The sequence below is a fragment of the Osmerus mordax genome, chromosome 3, assembly GCF_038355195.1.
Source record: "Osmerus mordax isolate fOsmMor3 chromosome 3, fOsmMor3.pri, whole genome shotgun sequence".
Lineage (NCBI taxonomy): Eukaryota > Metazoa > Chordata > Actinopteri > Osmeriformes > Osmeridae > Osmerus > Osmerus mordax.
Genome location: NC_090052.1, coordinates 19402624 through 19424183, shown reverse-complemented (window position 1 = coordinate 19424183; position 21560 = coordinate 19402624). Strand labels below are relative to the sequence as shown.

Here is a 21560-nt window from a genome sequence, read left to right as displayed (position 1 = left end):
CACATAAACAGATACCAGATATGATCAAATATGATCCATGCCAGATTTTCAGATATTGTTATTTTTCTGTCCTTGCATTATGTTGAAGAGGATCCACTCCAGTCTACATCAAATTATATTTGTAAAATAATCTGCCAAAAAGTTAATGATGCGTTACCAAAGCACACATTGCTGGGGCCTTATCAATTATTCAACACCAAATGTTGCTTTCAACAGTGTGCTGTACTCACGATTCCTTCACAGATCAGAACAATCAATAATGGCGGCTTTATCCCGCCCTTCTAAGAACCTTAATTCCATGCTAGTATGAAACTGTACACATATTCAATAGAAAAAATGGATCCTCTAAATATTTCGCTTTCTTTCATTTGCTATCATGGTGTACACTATATATATGTTACACTCTACACCATCTGTAGGCCAAGGCTGCCATCTTCTGTCTGAGCCGGTGAAACAGCTTATTTCTTGGAACCAGAATGTGTCCAATTTTCACATGAAACTGGTTAACTTGCTATAGTCATTAATAGACTTTATCAGATTAAAATAATCCGTAATTAAGAAATGGTTTAAAGATTATTGGGACACATCTTTGCCAGATGCTGATTTAGGAATATGAAAAAAATAAGACACATAGTGCTCCAGCTCTGGTTTATTACATGAATTTATTGTCCAAGTACCTTTAAATGATAACAGCACAGGTCACCACAAAGACATGGGTCCAGGGTACTGAAAGTTCAAAAAGAATTGCTGGTTGAAGACATTTAAAATTGTACATATTTACATGGAAAAGGCTTATCCAAAGTGATGTGACTGGAAAACACTTAAACCAAAATGTTCTTAATCAGAGACTAACCAAAAACATAAATGCTTGAAAGTCAGATATTTGAAAATCACATGGTAGACAGTGGAGGATGGATATAAAGGCACTCTGTGATGTGTATTATATACATTTCATTGATCTTAAGTGGGGAAAGTTCACTTTGGGGCTTTCACAGCAAGAATCATTTAAGAGTTGATGTCCTCCATTTGAAACAAATGAAAATATTTTATATTAATCATCATTCTACAGATAATCAAACTTTACATTATAGTTATAGTCACGGACCATGAAGTACCAATATTGTTGCGGATAGAGTCAATATCCCATTATTATAAAAACATAACAAAATATGGTTATTCACTTCTTTAACGGGTGCAACAGAGGGTAATGCACTAGATATGTTAACTTTATACAGGCTTTAAAAAATATCCATCTAAATAAATACAAAAACCAGCACCTCAGAAAGGATATCTTCCTTACATAGGGTATATATGCGACACAATACCCAACAATACAGCACTCTGATTAAAAGGTCCTTATAATGCCTACTAGTCCACATCCTCCTAGGAACAAAGGTCATGATTAGCACTTTCCTCCATGCACTGACTCCAGCACCATTCTCTAACATTCCCAACATTCTGAGATTCTGTGCAAGAGCTCCCACTTCCACACAAGGATTTGGAAGCTAAGAGTTCAAATACTAACACATCCATCGATGAAAAGACGCATGCGTGTGGAAGGGTAAATAAAAGAATGACGGACATGATACAACTTGTTCCTACAGTTCTCTTTGGTGTAGTGTGACCTAGCAAAACGTAGATCATTTCATACTGATATATATATATATATCTTTTTTAACAATTCGTTCCTGCCAGGCACCAATTATAGCTATAGTAAGCTATGGAAGGCTAGAAGTAGTAATTCAGTTCTGTTTGTGATGGGAGCAAGTGGGTGTAAACATTAGGGTTGTGGTGTTATTGTTCAGTGACACTGGGTGATCCAATAGCATCCCCAGAGCATGTGACTCCATGTGCACCAATCACAGGATCAATACTCACATTTAGCTTTACAGCGTGTAAATAAACCCACGTACTGACCCTTTCATTACAGAGAAAATCAATGAAAAGATTTAAGTCCTCACCCGCCCACACAATTGAACTGTTGGCACTTCTGATCAAATCTACTGGCTTTGCCTGTTGCAGTATGCTACCGAGTACTGTCTGTGAGAATGGCCTTCCGTGGACAATGTCTAGAAGTAGTAAGGGTAACATTAAACACCACTGGGAGGAAAACATCAGCACCACTTACAGAGCTAATAAGTAAGGAAAGTAAAAGACACAAAGGCTTCGTCAGATAAGGACAACTTATGAGATCGTTTTGATGTTGCTATTGACACTGATACCCGATCCGGTAGAAGGGGCAGTATGACAGAATACCACATGACAAGAGCTCTAGTAGGTTGAGTGTTAAGATTAAAAGCACTTGGTTTAACATGGGCTTTGTAGTTCCCCATGAGGGCTCTAAAATACTTTAAAAAACAGCCCTTTTAAAAATCTTGATCATGTCAAATTTGAACAGTGCCTCTGCTTTAAGGTCAAACAGATAGCTTTTAAATATTTAAATAGATATAAAACTTTCTTGTTATGTTTTAAAACAGACAATCTGTACATATCTGGTACCAGTACATATAAAAATTACAAGCATGGTTACATTAGAAAGGATACCTTCTGATACGTCATATCAAAAATATGCAGCTTTAGTAAGCAGATTCATAGTATTTTTTCTTCTACTCTAATTTTACAATGCTACATTACACCCTGGACACTGAAGGAGAGAGCACTGTCTCCCTGGTTTAGTCCCATGCCTGATCTACTCAGTGGGGCTGAACAGAATCAATAGTCTCCCACAGTCTGACTACAACAAGCCCTTCCTCTTCTCATCCACTTTCACCTGTGGCTCCACTTATCTGGTGCCATGCCTTTCCTGCCACTTGCCTCTCCGCTCTAACACCTCTGTTTCCATCCAGCAGCTTATCAGTCCATCCGCTTTAACTCCTTCCTCTTCAACCTTTAGTGTCAATCAATCTTTTCTACTTTCCCAATGATCTTCTCTTCAAAGATGGGCAGGATTGCGTCATCTTCACGTACCTCTTCAAACACCACCCCGCAGTCAAACTCATCGCTTACCTTCTTGAAATAATACCTAAAATTAGACAGGTTGGGGTGGGGGGAAAACAGATATTAGTTGATGAACATTATGGATTTGAATGTGGTGTTCTTAGACTTTACGTGATTGTTGAAATGTAAAGGCAAGATCACCTGTAGCTCCCTTTCTTAGTCAGCAGCTCCTTAAACTGGCCCAGCGTGACAATCCTCCCTTTGACAGATGTCCTGTACGGAATAGGCTCTCCACAGAAGTAGTAGGCCACCGTGATGTTCTCACAGGGCTGCTTCTTAGTGGCCTTATGTCTGAAACAGATCAATACAAGGGCTGTTATTGAATTTCTGACATTTTGTGTCAGTAAAAGAGTATAAGACGTTTTCACCAGGTGAGTGAGATTACATTGAGTATACCAAAAGATATGGTCAGTGAAATGAAATCTCCAAACTGTATGACACACAAATATTTCTACCGACAATTTCCCTCTGTAACAGAAACGAAAACAATTAAACCTCCTCTCCAACTCTGTGTAAAAGTACCTGTCTAGTCAGTCTACCCTGTTCAGTCTATAGACTGCCAATGCAAATGTAACACCTTTCATTAACGCATATCAAAGGCAAGAGCGTCTATTTTTGACTGAAAGTAAATGTCGTAAAAAAACATATAGGCAATATTTCATCCACTAACGAGCTATCTGAAACGTACGGCCAAAAGCAGTTCCATGAGATTATAGTGTTTCGAGTCAAAGTAGCCAGAAGGTTGCGGGCTGCAGTGATCCAAGTGCAAGTACCCAGCCCCAGGCCAGCAGACTCTGTTGGAGCAGTGTTCCCGGTGGCAATACCAGGAAGACAGCCTTTCATCTACTCTTGAAGCTCTCCTGTCCCCTTCCATCATTAAACAGCCCATCTGAAGAACAGCTTACAGGATATCAAAGAAATGGAGGCTTCAGTAAACATCAAAGCCCTCTCTGCTCTCCATGAAACGACACCATGTCTTGCTGCCAAACAAAGACAAACCAACAGGCCGACCAAACGCATCCTTCAGTCTTTGTCCAGTGTTCCCTTTCTGTTTCAGTCCTTATAATTCCAAGTGTCACCCATTAACTCCCATTCAACAGGTAAGTATCATTCATCATCTGCTCCACATCCCTGACTGACTGATTCTCATGGTTATAACCTGCCAGTCTCCTCCTATCCAGTCCTACACCTCCACTCAACCTGTCATGGATTACTGTCTGTCGCTGATAAGAGACAAGTGGAGGTAAGTAGGAGTCATTATATCTCTCTTACACAGCGCACACACACACACACACACACACACACACACACACACAGAGAGAACTCTTACAGTAATCTTCAGTCCCACATAAAAGACAGCAAATCAAAACATGTTTGGGATACAGGATAGTACTACCAATAACAGGACATAGGGTATTAGTGAAAGCAATCAAACAGGATTGATTGAGTCCAAGGCAGCACGAAATAGTCTATTTTCTGGGTTTCTAATGCATGGATGCATGACTCGACAGAACACACACACACACACACACACATGGACCAACAAGGCCGTGAGGACACAAGAGCAGTGGTTACACTGCGGGGGGGGTGGACATGGGGTGAGATGGGGGTGCTGTGACCTAGGGGATGGGGGGTGGACAGACTGGGCTCACACGAGGAACCTACTCGGGCTCGGAAAGCTCCGTGTCGGAGACGGCAGGCACCACGCTGAGGGGTGGGAACAGAGCTGGCCTGACGGCAGCGCGACCCCTCTGGATCACCTCCATCACATACCTGGGGGACCCAACCACCCCGGGGGTTAGACACACACTGGTTGCTGGGCCACGCAGGCTGCCCACCATACACGCTAATCCCCGGCACGACACCCCACCCCAATGATTCGATTACCAGATATGTGCACCACCAAGGAGGCCACATTTGGCTGCCTTCCTATGACGCTGTAAAAAAACATCGACATAGAAACAGGAAAACCTCTAGCCCATGCCCAGCAAGGCTGTCTTACCTCTGCTTTGTCTGTAAGGTGCCAGATTTCTTTTTCTCCTCCTCAAGCCGCCTGCGTGCCTCCTCCAGCTGGGTGAGGGGGTTGGGGGCTGGGTTGGGGGGCATGGTGGGGTCCTGGATGAAGGGGTGGGAGGGCTGCACGTTGTTGCGGAGCTGGGCGCTGACCCACGGGTGCACTGCCCCAGGTCTCTCCACTGAGCTGGGCCGAGACGCCTCGTGGCTTGGGGCCTTCTTCGACCCTGTGATGCTCCTGAGAAAAGGTAAGAGTGACTCAAAGGGAAAAAGACACATTGGCTGTTTCATCTCAGACTTAACTGATGGACCTGGGTGCGCATGTCCCTTGTGTTAGGGTTGGGTCAAAATGTCCGGCATTGAATCTTTCCTCACCCATAGGGGCTCTTCTTGTGCCGGACAGCCTCCTTCTCGCCCTCCATCATCCACAGGAGGATCTTCTGGTTCCTCTCCACGTCGTCTGGAGGCACCGGCATCTCATAGGGCCGCGCCTCCTCGCCTTTCTTGAAGGGCCTTTTCGACAGAGTGTTACCTTTGCTACTGCAGACATGAGGCGAAAAGGAAAAAAACATCCGAGGCTCATGGTGAACAACAGGTCGAAGCATTCATGACATAAACATTTACATTACATTTAGTCATTAAGCAAACGCTCTTATACAGAGCGACTTACAGTAAGTACAGGGACATTCTCCCCGAGGCAAGTAGGGTGAAGTGCCTTGCCCAAGGACACAACGTCATTTTGCATGGCCGGGAATCGAACCAACAACCTTCTGATTAATAGCCTGACTCCCTAACCGCTCAGCCATCTGACTCCCCATAACCATGCCGGATGTTCTACATACCTGTAACCCACGGGCTCCATGGGGTTGGGGCTCATGCCATCGGCGTAGTTGCGAGACTTGGGCCCGTAGTGGTGCTGCTCCATGCCCCAGGGGAAGCTACCGTGCTGCGCCCTCACGGCTGCCTCAGCCTCCACCTGCTCTTTGGGCTTCCCTCCCGCCGGATGGTGGATGTGGTGAACGTGTTTGTGGTGGTACAAGTGGCTGTTGTCCCCCTTGGGCCCCTGCCGGGAGAGGTGTTTGGCAGGGCCCGGAGGCAGTGGCATCGCAACACCGGGCACCTTGCCTCCCTCGGGCGAGCGGGACTTGGGGGAGTGGCGTCCTGTGCCTGGGGACTGACAGCCGGGTGTCTTCATGACGCGCTGGACGTGGTCGTCCAGGATGCTCTCGGGGTTCTCCTCGTGAGCGTCTCTCAGGAGGCCGTTGTAGCTGATGTCGGCGTAGCGGGAGTTGTAGTGCTGGGGATGAGCACCAGGAGGCAGTCTGTGACTGGACAATGATGTTGCTGTGGAAACGTCGGCATCATCCCCTTCTTCCTCCTGGAAAAGGAAACAAGGAAAAACACAACAACATGATCATCATGGAAAAGATGCCGCATGATGCGCAATTCTAGTCACTCAAACAACAGTGCTGCCCTAATTTTGTGTCAACTGGCAGAACAATTACGCTTAAATTGCTGAGCCCGCTCTTTAACAAGTGACTGACGCAGCATTTTATAATGATCTTTGACACGTTTTAATTGGGAGCTGAAGTCATGTCAAAGTACACAGTGATGTGACATCACCTCAGTCTGACCAGCAGATGACAGTCTTGTGCTTAAATGTGCCAGTGTTTTACGGCAAAGGAAACTTCTCTGATTCAAAGCTATCGATGTGCCCAATATCAGTCAGCACAGCTTCATATAGGGTTCAACAGAACCCTCCATTTTGGGTTCCAAAATACTACGGTTCTAAGCTGTGAATATCATCAAGCCCACATTCCATAAGGTTTCTTTCTGCAAAATGGACTATTGTGTTGAACCAACCACACCTTCTCCCCCAACCTACAAATCATCCATGATAACCAATGCCCCACACTGTCCCAATGCTTTGATGGTATTTCAACACAGAAAACCTTGGCAAAAAAACAGTGGGCAATTTATGTACAAATCCTTTGATGCTCCCCCAGGTTGAGGATTCCAGCACAAGAGCTCAGACATTTTGATGAGGGCCTGGGGCATGCTGATATTGGCCTGTTTTTCTCCTTCTATGAGCAGCTGTGCAGACATGATACTCTCAATGACCAAAAGAGAGGACTGTACCAGACCCTCTTGCTAAAAGGCACCTGCTAATGAAAGTGACGAGTTCTCTTTGACTTTCACAGAAAGAACCTGGGCTGTACAACAATATACCTGAAGTGGGATTCACCCGATGTTAAGACTCATTCACACTTGGTGTAGGTAAGAGAGCAGAAATGACTGTGTTGTCTCTGTTACAGGCACCATTAACGTTGAAGTGGGGCTATCGAGGGCTTAAATTGAGCACTTTAACTTCTTAAAATGTTTACCTCCTCTTGTTTGCTTTGTGTAAGAAATATCTCTGAGGGAACAATGGTAGTTTCGTCATAAATAGGTCTTCATTATAGCACAATAACTGTATATGGCTGTGGGATATAGAGTAATATCAGCTCATAGACAGTGTCTCTCATCTCTTCTCCCCAGTTTTTAATAAGTGGAATTATGGCAGCTTCTCTGACGGAGAGGCCAAACTATGTAAATTATCTGCCTTGAGACTTAACACCTGGCTTTGTGTACTGAAAGAGAATCCATTTTCAGAGCATACAGGCATTTCTTCACGCTCCAACTGACATCAAACAAAGTCATTACACTGCGCCAGCCTCACAAGCGCCTGCGTCTGCAGGTGTGCCATCTGATGCTGGAGACAAAGAGGTTTCAAACGCAGCCAGATCCTTGATAGCCCTGTGATAGAGTTCTCTCCATAATGGCCGATTTCCCCTCCCAAAAATATAATGAATCCCCCGAATCCATTTCCTGGTAGACTGGATATCTTAAATCCATCTAAGGACTGTGACCAACAGATCGCCAACAACACGATACAATGCAGGATATATTGCTCTTGGTGAGGGCACGAGGTGAGATGTTTGTGTTCTGGGCTCACCATTCGTACTCTCTTCAGCTTCTCCTCCAGCTTCTCCTGGGCCTCTCTCTCCCTCAGCACGCCCTCCAGTTTGCTGATGAGCTCTGCTGCAAATTTCTCTGGCTCCACATGAATATCCTTTGGCATCCGGTTCGTGCGCTGGGAGTAGAAACATACGATTCATATCAAATGTTACCAGTTGCTACGTCTGCAATTCCCATTCCCTGTAAACCAGTTGAATGAATTATGTAAGGTTGAAAGTGGTACAGCAGTCCATATCTTATCAAGGACAGAGTTTAGCACGCCAAAGCTAATAAAGAGCTTACAAGATCACTTTGAACCAAAGCCGGAATGATAACCTTTAAGGTCAGGTTGTATATGGTTGACTTTCACCTTCACTTCTGTGTTTGTAGGTGGGTCACGTTGTATGTGGTAAGGTAACCATTTCAGATGAAAATGTGCAAAGGTGCAGTGGGCACTGAGTTCACTGAGCTAACATTAAGTAATATAAAATAAGTTGACTTTTTGTGCATGTTGAAATGGTAGCATGAGTGCAGTAAATTTAGATCAAAGGGCCTCAATGTTATATTCGGTTTGGAGCTGTTATTCCCAGTACAGCCTGAGAGCTACGTATAGTATTCTGACAAAGACAGGGAAGAATCTGTTCTCAGACAAACACTCAAGGTGCAGTACCGTTACACAAGATAATCTCTCCGTTCTCCAGTGTTATAGTTTTCCAAGTGCTCCACTTTCCCCTGACTCTCACACAAAACGTCTGCATGCTGCAGTTCCAGATTCAACTGAGTGGCCTTGCTTATGTGTTATGGATGTGCAAGGACGCCTGGCTCCCTCTCGCTCTGTGTTAACTGAATGAGACACTGACTATGCATAAGATAGACACGAAACACACTCAAGGAAGTGTGCCTGCCTGTGTTACACTTCCTTTAAAACATATAGTGAAATAGGTATAAGACACCTTCTGGTAACAGAAGATCCTGGTATTCCTAGTCAAAGGAAAATCCTAGACCCTGATGGAACTATACACACATTCCATGTATGCATCCTAATGTGAGGAAAAGTGCACAATTTTTATTTCACTCTTGACTCTAAGGCCCAATTAGGGCTGGATTTCTCCTGCAGACAGAGAGCAGCAGGGGGAGGCATGGGGCCGTCCGTCACCGAGGATCACTCATGTCTGCTGGGCTTCAACACACACAACTGAGGAGGGCATCTGTCAGCGGATAGGCGGAAAACACACACACACACACACATGTGCACACGCCCCAGCTCTTCACATATATACTATACACACACACCATCAGCTATTCACACACACATCATCACAGGCCCAGAGACGCAGCAGGGATTACAAATGCAGCTCTTTCACAGCAGAGGAAGAGAGGAGAGGGTACAACAAGGATGGGGGATGAGAATATCTAGGAAATACATTACAAGGAGGAAGAAAAAAAAGGCAGATTGACTTACAGGAATATGAGGTAGTGGCACTCGCCCGTTTGCTTTGGCACTTTCGTGCATCTCCCGTCTGTGCTGCTTACGATATCTGTACGGTGGGACCCCATCTCTACAACACAAACATAATCCATAAGAACCAACGCGCAATATTGTCGAACCATTTTAGGCTCTCACGTACGTCCTGTAAATGTAAGGTAATGTTCAACGGAAGGAGGGTGGGGCGGAACACAACACAAGAGTATCCAGCCTCTTGTCCTCTTCTGTCTGTTTGCGTTTGGAGGCTGCCAGTGAGAATTTGCACATTGACACCATTGCTATGAATGTGTTTAATCCCAAGTGGTGGTGGCCCTGCAGTGCTGCACTCTCCTGTGCCAGGAGCTCGGGAGCAAATAGCAGATAATGGCCTCTAATCTATCCTGCTTCAAACACATGTTTTTTGTCCTGCCGTGCAGTCTTTGATGTTTCTTAAACATGATTCCCCAGTGCAATCTCCGAACTTGGAGAGCTCTTGTTTTATTTCTGCCAACACGTTCTAGTTCAAAGACAGCAAAAGGCCTAATAAAGCAAACGAACAGCTTGTGTCACACATGACTACTTTTTTTTCAATCCTCTGGTTAGCTTTTGACAAGAATCCTTTCCCCCAATAATAGTGAATATTAGCGTCCCCGTCGTCTTTGAATTTGGGAGAAACATGCTTTAACACGGGGTAAATGTCCTTGTTCTTACATCTCTTACTATACAGCCTTCTCATAACTCCCTGTTTAAAGCTCCATAATTACCATAAGTAATGACATTTAGAAGCTTTCATTGGTGTGGCTAATGAGCTGACAGTTGGACTCGGAGGAGCAGAGATTTGTTCCTGGCGCAGGGAAGAGCAGGGGAATGGACTAATTTGGACGCAGAAGCCGCTACACTGAGACCAGGTGGATTCTACAGAAGCTGAGCTCAGCTGACAATAACCAGCTCTCGTACTGCTCCCATTTCCCTACCTCCATTATCTGAAAATGATTCTGAAGAATGTCTTTGTTTTATGCTGAAGAACCGCGGTGGGAATTCGTCATAATCATGGCACCATTCTGATGTTGCACTGTTTATAGTAATAGTAATAGCATAGTCATAAACATACGTTTATTTTTATTTCCTTGTCGATTTGTCAATTTTTGAATTGCATGTTGGAGGTGCTATCAACACAAGAGATCACCAGGTCGTTGGAAAACACTTCCGTTTCGTGGTGTGTGTGTGTGTGTGTGTGGGAGGAGATAGTCAGGATACATACACGCTGCTGTCGGTGAGGGAGAGTGTGTCTGCATCACTAGACATGCTCTGCTGCTCGCTGTCGTTGGCACTGGTGGCAGGGGCCATGGCATAGCCAGTGTTGACGTAGTATGGGTTGACAGGCTCCCGCCATGGGGCATGTCTAGGAACGAAGGGTAGACAAAAGCCATTACAACTACTGAAAATATGCATGTCGTTATGTAAGAAATACTATCATTGATGGAACACAGTAAGCCCTCCTACTGAGTGACGGGTTTAATTGACAACATGTCATTTTAACAACTGTTAAAATGTTCTCAAACATGACAAATGTATTGGAGTGTACATACTGTATACAATTCAGATACAAAGAAAACGGAAAATGCTGACTGTGCAGCCCTGTGAAAAATGCATAAATACATACATCCCAGTTCCCATCAAACACCCGAAGGATCCTACTGGCCCATCCTTTAGAGGGATGTCCATGGATAGGTAGGGAGGCATAATTAATTCTTATCCGGCGCATCGATGCAGCTCCCATCATTCTCAACCTCCCTCAACACACTCCTCAAACTGTTCCCTGCACATGAATTATAGATCTTGGAAGGTCTCTGTTCTCTTCCATCTTTAAACTGAGGCTCCCTGAAGTGCTCACGATGAGTTCTCTCCCTGCATAGGAAGTGGGTACCTCCAAGTGTACTAATTCCAACTTGTCATCCGTATTCTACGGCAATGATGATATCATTTAAACTCTGACTCTATAAATTAGGCAGGAGGTTAGTTTCCAAAAAAGGTGTTTTAGATGTCACACACATAAGGCAAGGCCAGGAATAGGCATTGTATATGAAAAGACAATCTAAGGGATATCTTACATTTACATTTAGTCATTTAGCAGACGCTCTTATCCAGAGCGACTTACAGTAAGTACAGGGACATTCCCCCGAGGCAAGTAGGGTGAAGTGCCTTGCCCAAGGACACAACGTCAGTTGGTATGACCGGGAATCAAACTGGCAACCTTCGGATTACTAGCCCGACTCCCTCACCGCTCAGCCAACTGACTCCCATGACATGATATCTTAAATATTGGGTTATCTAAATTAAAATATAGTTGCCAGGCAGTAATGGGGGGCCTAGCGGTCCAGCAGGGCAGAAACAAGAATATCGCCAGAGACATATACCTACGCATTCTCCATACAAAATAATCACTTTTATAAGGCAAACAAAGTTATTAGCCAAAACACATTTTTGCTTATTGAAGCATCCCCCTAGTGGCCAAATAAAACAACATAACAAGGTTGGTGTCAATGCATCAAAGAGTTGCTCCAACATGACCTCACTTCCTGTTTGGTTGGATTAAGATTCAAAAATCCATTGGATAACTTTTGTGAAGCTTTCTCTGAAGAAAATCTGTGCCATCTGTGACAAATTACACAAATGTAAAATAAAACAATCATTATTTGAAAAACAGCTATTCATCAAACACAGACAGCCAACAAGAAAAACACTTCACTTTATGCTCAACGCTGAATTTGTAGTGCGGATATCTATGTACAACAGCCTGTCCTCTCCACCACCCCTAATGCCTAAACCATCCCAGCGTTTATCACTCCATAACAGATTAGAGTTTAATATCACTCTGGAGTTGGAGTCTGGAGTCTAGCTTGCTCTATTCATGAATATTGTGACCATGCCATTACATAATCTAGTCTTCTAGGGAATTAAATTATCCATGGTGAAAATGCTTGACATCTGCCCTTAGCTTACTAAAGCTGAAAGAGATTAGATACCAGAACAGCAGAAATAGGCTGGTTTGTAATGTACAAAGCATAAAAAATATGTTGTTATCTGCTCTTTTTCCAGTATCTTACATCCATCTGACATCTAGACAACTGTATGCTTAACATACTGCAACAAAAGAAAATGGCTAAGAATTTCGAGTTTAGCTTCATCTTTTGAGATAAATGCAACAAAAACAAGTTCCACTGAGGACTTAAAGAAAGTCCATCCATATATATAATCCACACAAAACCTAGGCTATATCAACATACAGCTACCAGCTACCCATACCGTTTATCATGAGTGAACATGCACATATAATGTATAATGTAAGAAATTCCTTAAACATGTGAAGAGAAACTGACACGGAGGCTGCATCAAGCTGCTGAGGAACACAGCTGGGAGCACGCGCCAAGCAGGAAGTCCTCTTTAAACCGAGCTTCCCCTTTGACCTAGGAACTCCCTGACAGCCCGCCTGCCTGTCTGCAGATTTCCAAAACCCTTCTCTCAAAGGCACAATAGGGGAAATAGCAGACTCCTTGCTACCTGAGCCTTGGACATTCCTCTGAAAGTGTGGCATCTGTTGGTAAGCTTGTAAGCCCACGGCAGAGAGGGGGAGCTAGAAAGAGGCAGTCCTCAGATTACTTCATCTTCTGATGATAATTCCCTGTACTCGAGCCATCCAGAATCATCTAATGATTCAGACCTCAGCAGCAGGCATCAGAACGTTCTCAAAATCACAGAGATACACAGAAGGGAGGGAGCCTGGGGGAAGATGCTTTCAGATCAACACAGAGATGAGTAACCAGCAGTATAGTCTTCTGCTCCATTTCATGTAACATAAATGCACAGCTATAAATGGGTCATATTTCGTCATGAAGGAGTATGATGTTTCGTACACTCACTATATTCATTTGATTATGGAAAACTAGTAGGCCTATGTGGCAAATCATTACTTAAAAAGTTACTTATTACTTAAAAGTTGATATCTCAAAGGCCATTTACCTGCATGGTAACAAATACTCTTCTCTGAAAAGAAGCCCTTAAACCTTAACCTGCACATCAATATAATCCAGCCTGTCCTATAGTTAGTCTTGGGTAAAGATTGAAGCTTTCAACAAGCAAGCACTTCATGTATGAAAAGTTCAATGCATGCATTCTACTTTGATGAGCTGTATGGCTGTACCACTGATGAGTGAATTTGTTTCCACCGAAAGAATGCCTCCAAACTCCTTTGTTTCACTTTTACATCAGACTACAGCCGCCTCTGGATGATCTCTGATTGATTTATCAAAGGCTTGCTCATAAACAGGAACACAGGTGAGGGAATGAGCCCGTCCGGCACATTACACATCGCAAGTGCCAGAAGAGAACATTCTTTATCTATCCCTGCTTTAAACCAGAAAATCCCCACAAAAATCCATTAGTGGACAATCTATCGGCCTGATATAGAGAAACAGTGCCAAGGTACTTGACTGCAGGACAAGTCCAAATTATTGTTGTCTAAATAATTCTATTCACATTTGAAAACTAAACACTGTGTGATTTGAAAAGAAACATGACTTCAATTGATGACTACAAAAGAATTTCTGATGGCTGAATATAATCACATTGTTGTGCTTCAAAATACAAGAGGGAAAAATATTCTTCAAGAATTAGTTTGATCCATCGTTGTGCTTTGTTTGTAATCCCCTCTTTGAAGACATTAGCAGACATATGACTGATGTAAAATTTAGTTTTACAGAACCCAAAGGGTGATGCTAAAAGGCTATTTAAAAATGAAGTGTCTCTTTGTAACTCCAGCCAAATAGTGAAATCTAATAAAATAATCATTTGAAAACATCCATGTTAGCTCTTAGTAAGTTCTGGGTAATCATATAAAATTTTGTCCAGGGGCTATTCAGTGTGCAAGTAGGGTGGAGTAGAGAGTTTTGTTTTCTGCTATCACAAAGTCTTCAGTGCAAGAAGTAGGCCTGAGGTAGGATAAGCCACGGCCAAATCATGTTACTGGACTCTGAAGTGATGATTGTATAACCTGAGCATTACAATAAGATAGCCCCATCAAACAAAAACTTACCTCAAGCAAAACCTGTCTCAGGTGCAGCCAAAGGAGAAGCAAAAATGGTAAATGGCTTGTAAACTAGATACTTCAAGTCACTGTTTTATAAACCCTGTAACCACAAACCGTGTTCTAGCAGCTTCTCTTTCATAGTCATTTTATTACTGCATCTCCAATATGTCAAGGGTTTTCTAAGACTGTGAAAGAAAAGTGGGTCAACTTCTAGGGATAGAATTCTGCAATCAGCTATCTCTGCACCAGTGTTTGCCAATAGTGAACATGGTGTCCTAAAATATGAAAAGTATACAACATAACGTATTCTTACATATTTCTGAACTGATAGGTTTTTGACCCGGTCCAGTGAGACATATTAGACTCAATGATGCAAATATTTCTTCTGAATGTGAAGAAATGATCACTCCCACAATGTTTGCAATGCCTAACTGAGTCTAAAACGCTATCTTTCCAGATGTTACAACCGATCCACAAAAGTCGAGCACCCCTCCCAATCCCGTATTTCCCAGTGTAAAGGAAATTGTCTTGCCAAAGTCTCTACATCCATTCAACACCAAGACATCCACATCTACAAAATGTGCCCTGACTAAATCTTCCCAATCTCTCCAGCAATTCACCACAATTTGGGAATAGCAGCATTGAATTCAATTTATCTCATGAATTAGGTATATTTTCATAAATTCATATTTACAGACTTCAGTTCATATACACAGACGGACGCAGAATACCATGTTAATCACTTAACAGAGATGGCTAAAATCCCAGATGGACAGCTTCAGTTCCAACAGGACAAGGATTTGAGTTTTAGGCAGCCACATCTCAAAATCCCATTCTGCTCATTGGGAAGAACGTGAAGCTGTGAAAAACAGATTGGAATTGAATGGACACAACACAATAGTATCCTCATACAACTGTTGATAAAAATGGAAGACATGCTGCAGTGCAGATAAAATACTTTAGCGTGTATACTGTATAGACACAGTAGTGTGTGTGTGTGTATTCTGATGAAGATCAAGTTTGAAATTCAAATTTAAGACGTCTCATAGTGCTTTCTTTGGTTGAGATCTTAGTCCATTCCATGTGGAATGCTTCCTTCTACCGTCTTCTGCGGTTCTCCTTTTTCCTCTCAGTCGAAAGAGAAAAATCATGTTGAGCTTCTCTGAGGGGGAAAAAAAAACTCTTTCTTCTACAAGAAAAGCCTGCCATTCACAGGACACCTGCACAGGGACCACAAAGAGCTTCTGCCTCCACCTTTTAACAGGCAGCAAAGGCGCTCCTCTGACCCCTGCCACTGCCTTACCATCACAGTCACAGGTACTTAGGAGTCTCTGCCTACACGGCATTCCTCTCATCTTAAGCTGTCCGCTGTGCTAAACTCAGAACCTCTTTTCATCTCCAACTTCAGGCAGCACTCGCACAGAAGGGGGTGGGGTTTGGGGTGGGGGTAAAAGTTTATTTCTAATTCAGCACTTGCACAGAGAAGCCAGGTAGTTGAGGGGCTAGAACAGACAGGGGGAGGGGGGGGGTTTAGATGGCTGGGTGGATTTACCTGTACTCGTGACCGTCCTGGAATCTCTTGCTGCTGGCAACACGCACGGGAGCGGTCTCCATGAGCAGCTTCTGAGTGAGCCTGTTGCTAGGGGTGGGATCACACTCAGCCTGCTCCTCCGGGTCCTGGTCACATGTCCACTCTTCGTCTTCATTCAACGTTGGCAGATACCCTGGTAGAACCTTCCCATTGCCAGAAACGGAGCTTTGGTCGCTGTACAACTTAGGGCTCTCTCCTCCAGTCCTGGTGTATTCCAAATAGATGTCTGACTTCAGGAACAACGGGTAGGTGTTTTCCTCCATCATAGTCTGGATCTCAGTCTGAGCCTGGTCAAACATGGCTGGATCGATGTGAAGCTTCATCACACAGTCTTTGATGAAGCTCTTAGTTGCTGGTTTGATCTGTCTGGACACTATTCCATTGCTGTCCAGGATGTACTTTTTATAAATGGCTTTTGCCAGTTTTAGCTTCTTCTCCTCGTGACCCTCGTTGGCCTCGAGCTTGCGGAAGCCGCTGCAGGCGAACCAGAAGTCCAACATGTCGGCACACTCTTCTTGCTTGAGAAATGTTCTAAACAGGTGGATGCCGTCCTGGTCATCCAGGAGGGAATGAAGAGACTCGGCCCACTTCAGGTAGGGAGGTGTGGGGGAGGCGCTGCCCTCTGGCTCATAGCCCAGATCCTGGTCAGGTCGCCTGGGGGTGGCCGTAGAGGCCTCACTCTTGAGGCTCTCGTTCTTGGAAGAGCAGAAGATGTGGCTGTATTGGCGTCCATCGCTGGACACCAGCTCTCCCTCTTCCCCAGGGACCGGGGGTCTGGGGGCGTCCTCAGTGAAACTGCCTCCCAGGTCCACCAGGTAACCCCCCTTGTCGCACAAGCTCATATTCACAGCGTCCATACACCCCGTCCCAACACAGCCCACTCCACAAAACAATAAGATCCTGGCCTTTATTTATGCCACTATGAAAGAGTTTGTCCTGTAAGGAGAAAGAAAAAAACACACGATCAGTGTACAAGCTATGATTGAAAAGTATACAACTCATTTTAATACAAAAATAACATGTCGAGGCCCTGAATGAAATTGACGCTTTCGGAAAAAGGTGAACACAGTCCTCCACATATTCCACATCTACTTCTCCACATCACAAAGTCTGCTTCATCATCAGAGAAGGTGTCTTGTTAGGTGTCTGACCTACATACATATGAATGAAGTCCATTTTATAAAATACAGAACTGCCGGTTAAACACATCGTTTTGGCTTTTCCTGTAAGAAGAGGTGCGTGTCAACTTTTCTTAACTTTCAAACGTTAGAGCGTCTTAAGCATGTAAAGGAAATAGCGAGGTCCAAATTCGAGCATGTTGAGCCATATATAACGTAAAGACCCAAACTCTTTGCAAAACGCTTTTGCTGCAGCTGACTGTGCATGAAGCAGTCATCCAAGGGCAGACAGTGCTCAAGGTTAAAAGAGGCACTGCGGGGTGCAGGCAGGGCACAATCTGCCATGACTGTGACGAGTGCTGCTGTGGTGAGGGCGGGCAGGCAACCTGACTGATCATATCTGCGGACGACCTTGAGTCAGATATTTGTGGCCCCTGCTGAGCAGGGCATCAGAGAACTATGACAGAGGCTTGCTGCAGAAAACCAGTAACACCGAAAATAATCTAACCTCATCTACTGTTACTAGGAACAGATAATGGATCTAAGGCATGACACTAGTGCATTACCTTTCATACTTTCACAGCAGAATCATAAAACATGATGATGTGATAACATGACATGTCAAACTTCGACAACTCTGTAACTAACGGCCTAAACTGATACTATACCTAGATTGCAAGTCTGATTTAAACCTTTAACCTAATCGATAACCTACTGTTGTATGGCAAGTGTTTTATTACAAGAGGCCAACTTAATAAACTTATTGTCACAGTACCAACCACGTGACTACATGCTAGACCAATCTAATTAGTCCTGGAGACACTTACAATTACAAAATAGTAATGTGAAGTACATACTGTGATGGAAATAAATCAATTATTTAAACAAAGATTTTCCTGATCCTAAAGAGTACGCCAAAAAGTACTGAAATGCCCTCAACTGAGATTCAAACACGATCAAGCACATCTTGTTTTAATAATACACTGATTTGTGATATTCTATTGATCTATTTACCGTTAAACCGTTACTATGTCGCTACAACGGTATTACGAACGTATTACTATACCCCTTTTCTACCCTCCCTAACGCTTTGAAGTGAGCCCCACATTCATTGCATTCATGTCTTGGCCTCTGAGTATGAGCAGCACAGCAGCAGAAGCGTGTGGGGGAGGGGAGGCAGAAACAAACTCCGTACACACTGCCAGGCCCTTCCGCAGCCAACCGACAAGTACACAACTTTGCAACACTATTCACCTGCTATATTTTGCACGTGTACGCTAATGAATATTCACTCACACTGACAACCGACAAGCCAAACATTTTCGCAATTGAAAAACACTAAGTGGTGGTTAGAGAACGCGATCCCACATACAGCATAGACTCCCTTACAGCAAAGCGATGGCACATATCTCCAGCTACCGCAATCCCATTCCTTGAGCAGGAAAAAAAGTGGTCTATATCTTACCTGTGAACACCTACTTGCCGTTTTCGAGTGCATCGGAAATTGTGGCGTGCACAGCTCACTAAGAATCGTGTCATTGATGCGAATAGAAAGAGTTTAAAAATAACAAAGAAAACAGTCCGCTCTCCACCTTTCCATGGCTGTCTCTCACTCCAGTCTGTGTAGCTTTGCGGAACAGAGGATATACAGCGCCACGCGCGTTCAGAAAAAACACTGACGCCTCGAGAAAAAATGAATGGGGAGTGGGTAGGTTAGGCTATATTTCTACAAAGATGATTTTCAAGATGTCATCAGAGTAGAACACAGTTTTGACTAATCACCCTCCCTGAAAGAAGCTTTGACCAACAAATTGTCTAATTAAAAGTGACGTACGCCTATGTGGCCAGACGATGTTTCCGTTGAAAACAAGTCGAATTCCCCTGCCGTCTGATATCAATGGACAGAGGCTATTATCTATTCGTATGATAGCATTGAGTACAGAGCCGGGGCTTGATTGTGAAAATGTATCATCAAAATTAAGATTTGAGTACAGTAACAAATAATGTATTTGTTTTTACGATGAATAATAGTAATTTGGGAGACCATGTTTTCTGTAGCCTACCATTCTTGATGCTGGTAAAACATTAAAAACATTCAAACAAAAACATTTGAACATCCTACAGCACCCCTACAGCATTTGATCCAGGGATTGGTGTGGGACACACAGTTGGTGAACACACTCGACAAAAAGGAATGCAGGCAATTTGCATATCACATTTTGATTACACTACCTACAGGAAATGATTGGATTGGCTAGGTCTGGCGTTTATAGCAACTCTTGGCCACTGGATGCCTTCTCCCAGCTTTTAGATATAAAGATGCATTTTTTATTCTCCTCACCACACAGAATCTTGCTTAGATAATGTTGAATGAATCAGGCTGCTGTTCAGTTTGCTATACCCCATGCATCCATAGCCTGTCTAAAAGAAATGTGATAGATGCATGGACATATATCTGGACTGGAATGGATGGGAAAAGAGATAAAGAGACATTTTTGAATGTTTCTTTGTATGTTCTAAACCTCTACATTTCACACCTGCAAACAATCAGGGCGTTTGCTGTACAGAGATAATAGGCAACTGGAATGTAGAACAAACTTGATTATTTTATGAGATTCGATCACTCAAAAAGAACACAGGTCTGGGCGTACAAACGTACCTGCCTGGAAACTTAATGAATCATACTCAACTGACTAATGAAAGTTTTATGTAATTGGTTATTCGTAAATCATCTTTCATTTCTAATTGGCCTACAGCCATATTATTTAAATAAATTAGCATTATATCATCCCCTTTATTAACTCAGTAAATCACAGTCTGATATTTCTTGTCAAATTAAATGTCAGTCTTGTCAGTCACAAGCTTGTCCCTTCTCAGACACAGCAGAAGTGCATGTTATCTGCAATGAAACAAATTATTCTGCAAGCGTTGTTCATATTAACCATACGATCTTTCACCCATGATCTTTGCATACTGTAAAGATATGCAAAGAGAGACCTTCTAATGGCATTGAAGTTCTGACAACAAGAATCAGCTGCCATGTTATTTGGCAAACCTGAACCACCTGCATTCTGCCAAGAATGTGCAGCATTCCTTTGAATGCATATCTTATGCAGTTATTGCAGAGGGTGAAAAGATACATCGTTTTTGACTACATTTGAACTACTTCTTTGTTTCATTGTTTCATTTTGTCAGATTTTATTTCTGATTTAGGAAAGCCTACTTTTGAGATTAAACTTTAGGCCACTGTGTTTTAGATTTATTTCAGTCGTGAGTGCTATTTTTAAGTCTTGACATGATAATAAACAATTCCCTGCCTTCTAAAATAAGAAAACTATGAAGCCATGATTAATAATATGCTTTTACCTTCAATGAGAAGTTATTCCATTGGGGCCTGGATAGGTCTCCTCCAACAACACATCCACTTGCAGAGGTTTCCATCGCAAGGTCATTGGATGAATGAAGTGTCAGTAATGAGAGCATTATTTGTAGTACAACTGAATGGAACCTCCAAGCCAATGAGGAATGTTGCCATGACACATTTTCTTCACTATCCATTCGGTCCTAAATCAGAAAAAGAGAAAACAATTTGAGTTCATACCTCACAATTTAATAACACCCCAATAATATTTTTGCATGCACACACTGCATGACATGTATTTAAACTTGATTGGCTTGTTTTGTCAGATTAAAGAAGTCTTGATGATGAACACTTTATGATACTCTTCTCATTATGGTCATATAAATAATGTCCACATCAAGAAACACTATAATTGTGTGATGTGACAGAATGTTTGTCGCAAGGCTCCGGTAGTCTAGAGGAGACTCTCAGCCAGAGGTATCATCCTCACCAGCAGCTGCACACACAGCCCTCCTCCTGTCCTCCATGAGTTCTGGCTTTGATCGCAGGGCCCCCCACAGCGAACCAAAAGTAAGTCCCAGAGAAAGAGCAGTTCGACAGATTACTACTACTAACACTTTACAGGCCACCACTATCAATTGTGAAGTCTAGCATAATGCCAAAGTACAGTTATCTAACTAAATAGGTTTAGTTTCACTGTTTTCATCCTAGGCAAAGCTTCATTTACTTAACCCTGATTTCCACGTGATGATTCTTTCATTGTATCGTACCACTCATAAGCATGATGAAGCAGGTTTCAAAGTAAAGTTTGTATTGCATAAAAGTTTATGTAAAACTCCACATAGCCAGTAGTTTTATAAGACAAACTAAATCTACAGGGAGATTTTAACCCAATAATTTGGTTATCATTTCACTTTGTTCCATATTGCGGT

The 21560-nt window shown here is 43.1% G+C and overlaps 1 protein-coding gene across 3 annotated transcripts; it reads right to left on the bottom strand.

Annotated features, from left to right (window-relative positions):
• Positions 1-642: 642 nt before the first annotated feature.
• axin1 (axin 1) lies at positions 643-20678 on the bottom strand. Of its 3 annotated transcripts, none has more exons than XM_067233265.1 (11): positions 20634-20678; positions 16111-17085; positions 10734-10874; positions 9470-9566; positions 8006-8143; positions 5853-6388; positions 5386-5550; positions 5000-5248; positions 4663-4770; positions 3139-3288; positions 643-3022 (listed from the first exon to the last, which is right to left on the bottom strand). In XM_067233265.1, the coding sequence occupies exons 2-11, from the start codon at positions 17004-17006 to the stop codon at positions 2896-2898; spliced, it is 2607 nt and encodes an 868-aa protein (XP_067089366.1). In that variant the 5' UTR covers positions 17007-17085; positions 20634-20678; the 3' UTR covers positions 643-2895. The 3 variants fall into 3 exon arrangements, with proteins under 3 accessions (XP_067089366.1, XP_067089365.1, XP_067089367.1); XM_067233264.1 differs by lacking the exon at positions 20634-20678 and adding an exon at positions 18733-18852; XM_067233266.1 differs by lacking the exons at positions 4663-4770; positions 20634-20678 and adding an exon at positions 18733-18852.
• Positions 20679-21560: the final 882 nt, after the last annotated feature.

Coding starts and splice junctions, on each gene's coding strand:
- axin1 (XM_067233265.1), bottom strand. CDS start 17,006: ATGGACGCTGTGAATATGAGCTTGTGCGACAAGGGGGGTTACCTGGTG. Junction 5,249..5,385: donor CACAAGAAGAGCCCCTATGG/GTGAGGAAAGAT, acceptor ACCTTTTCTCAG/GAGCATCACAGGGTCGAAGA. Junction 3,023..3,138: donor ACTAAGAAAGGGAGCTACAG/GTGATCTTGCCT, acceptor GTCTAATTTTAG/GTATTATTTCAAGAAGGTAA.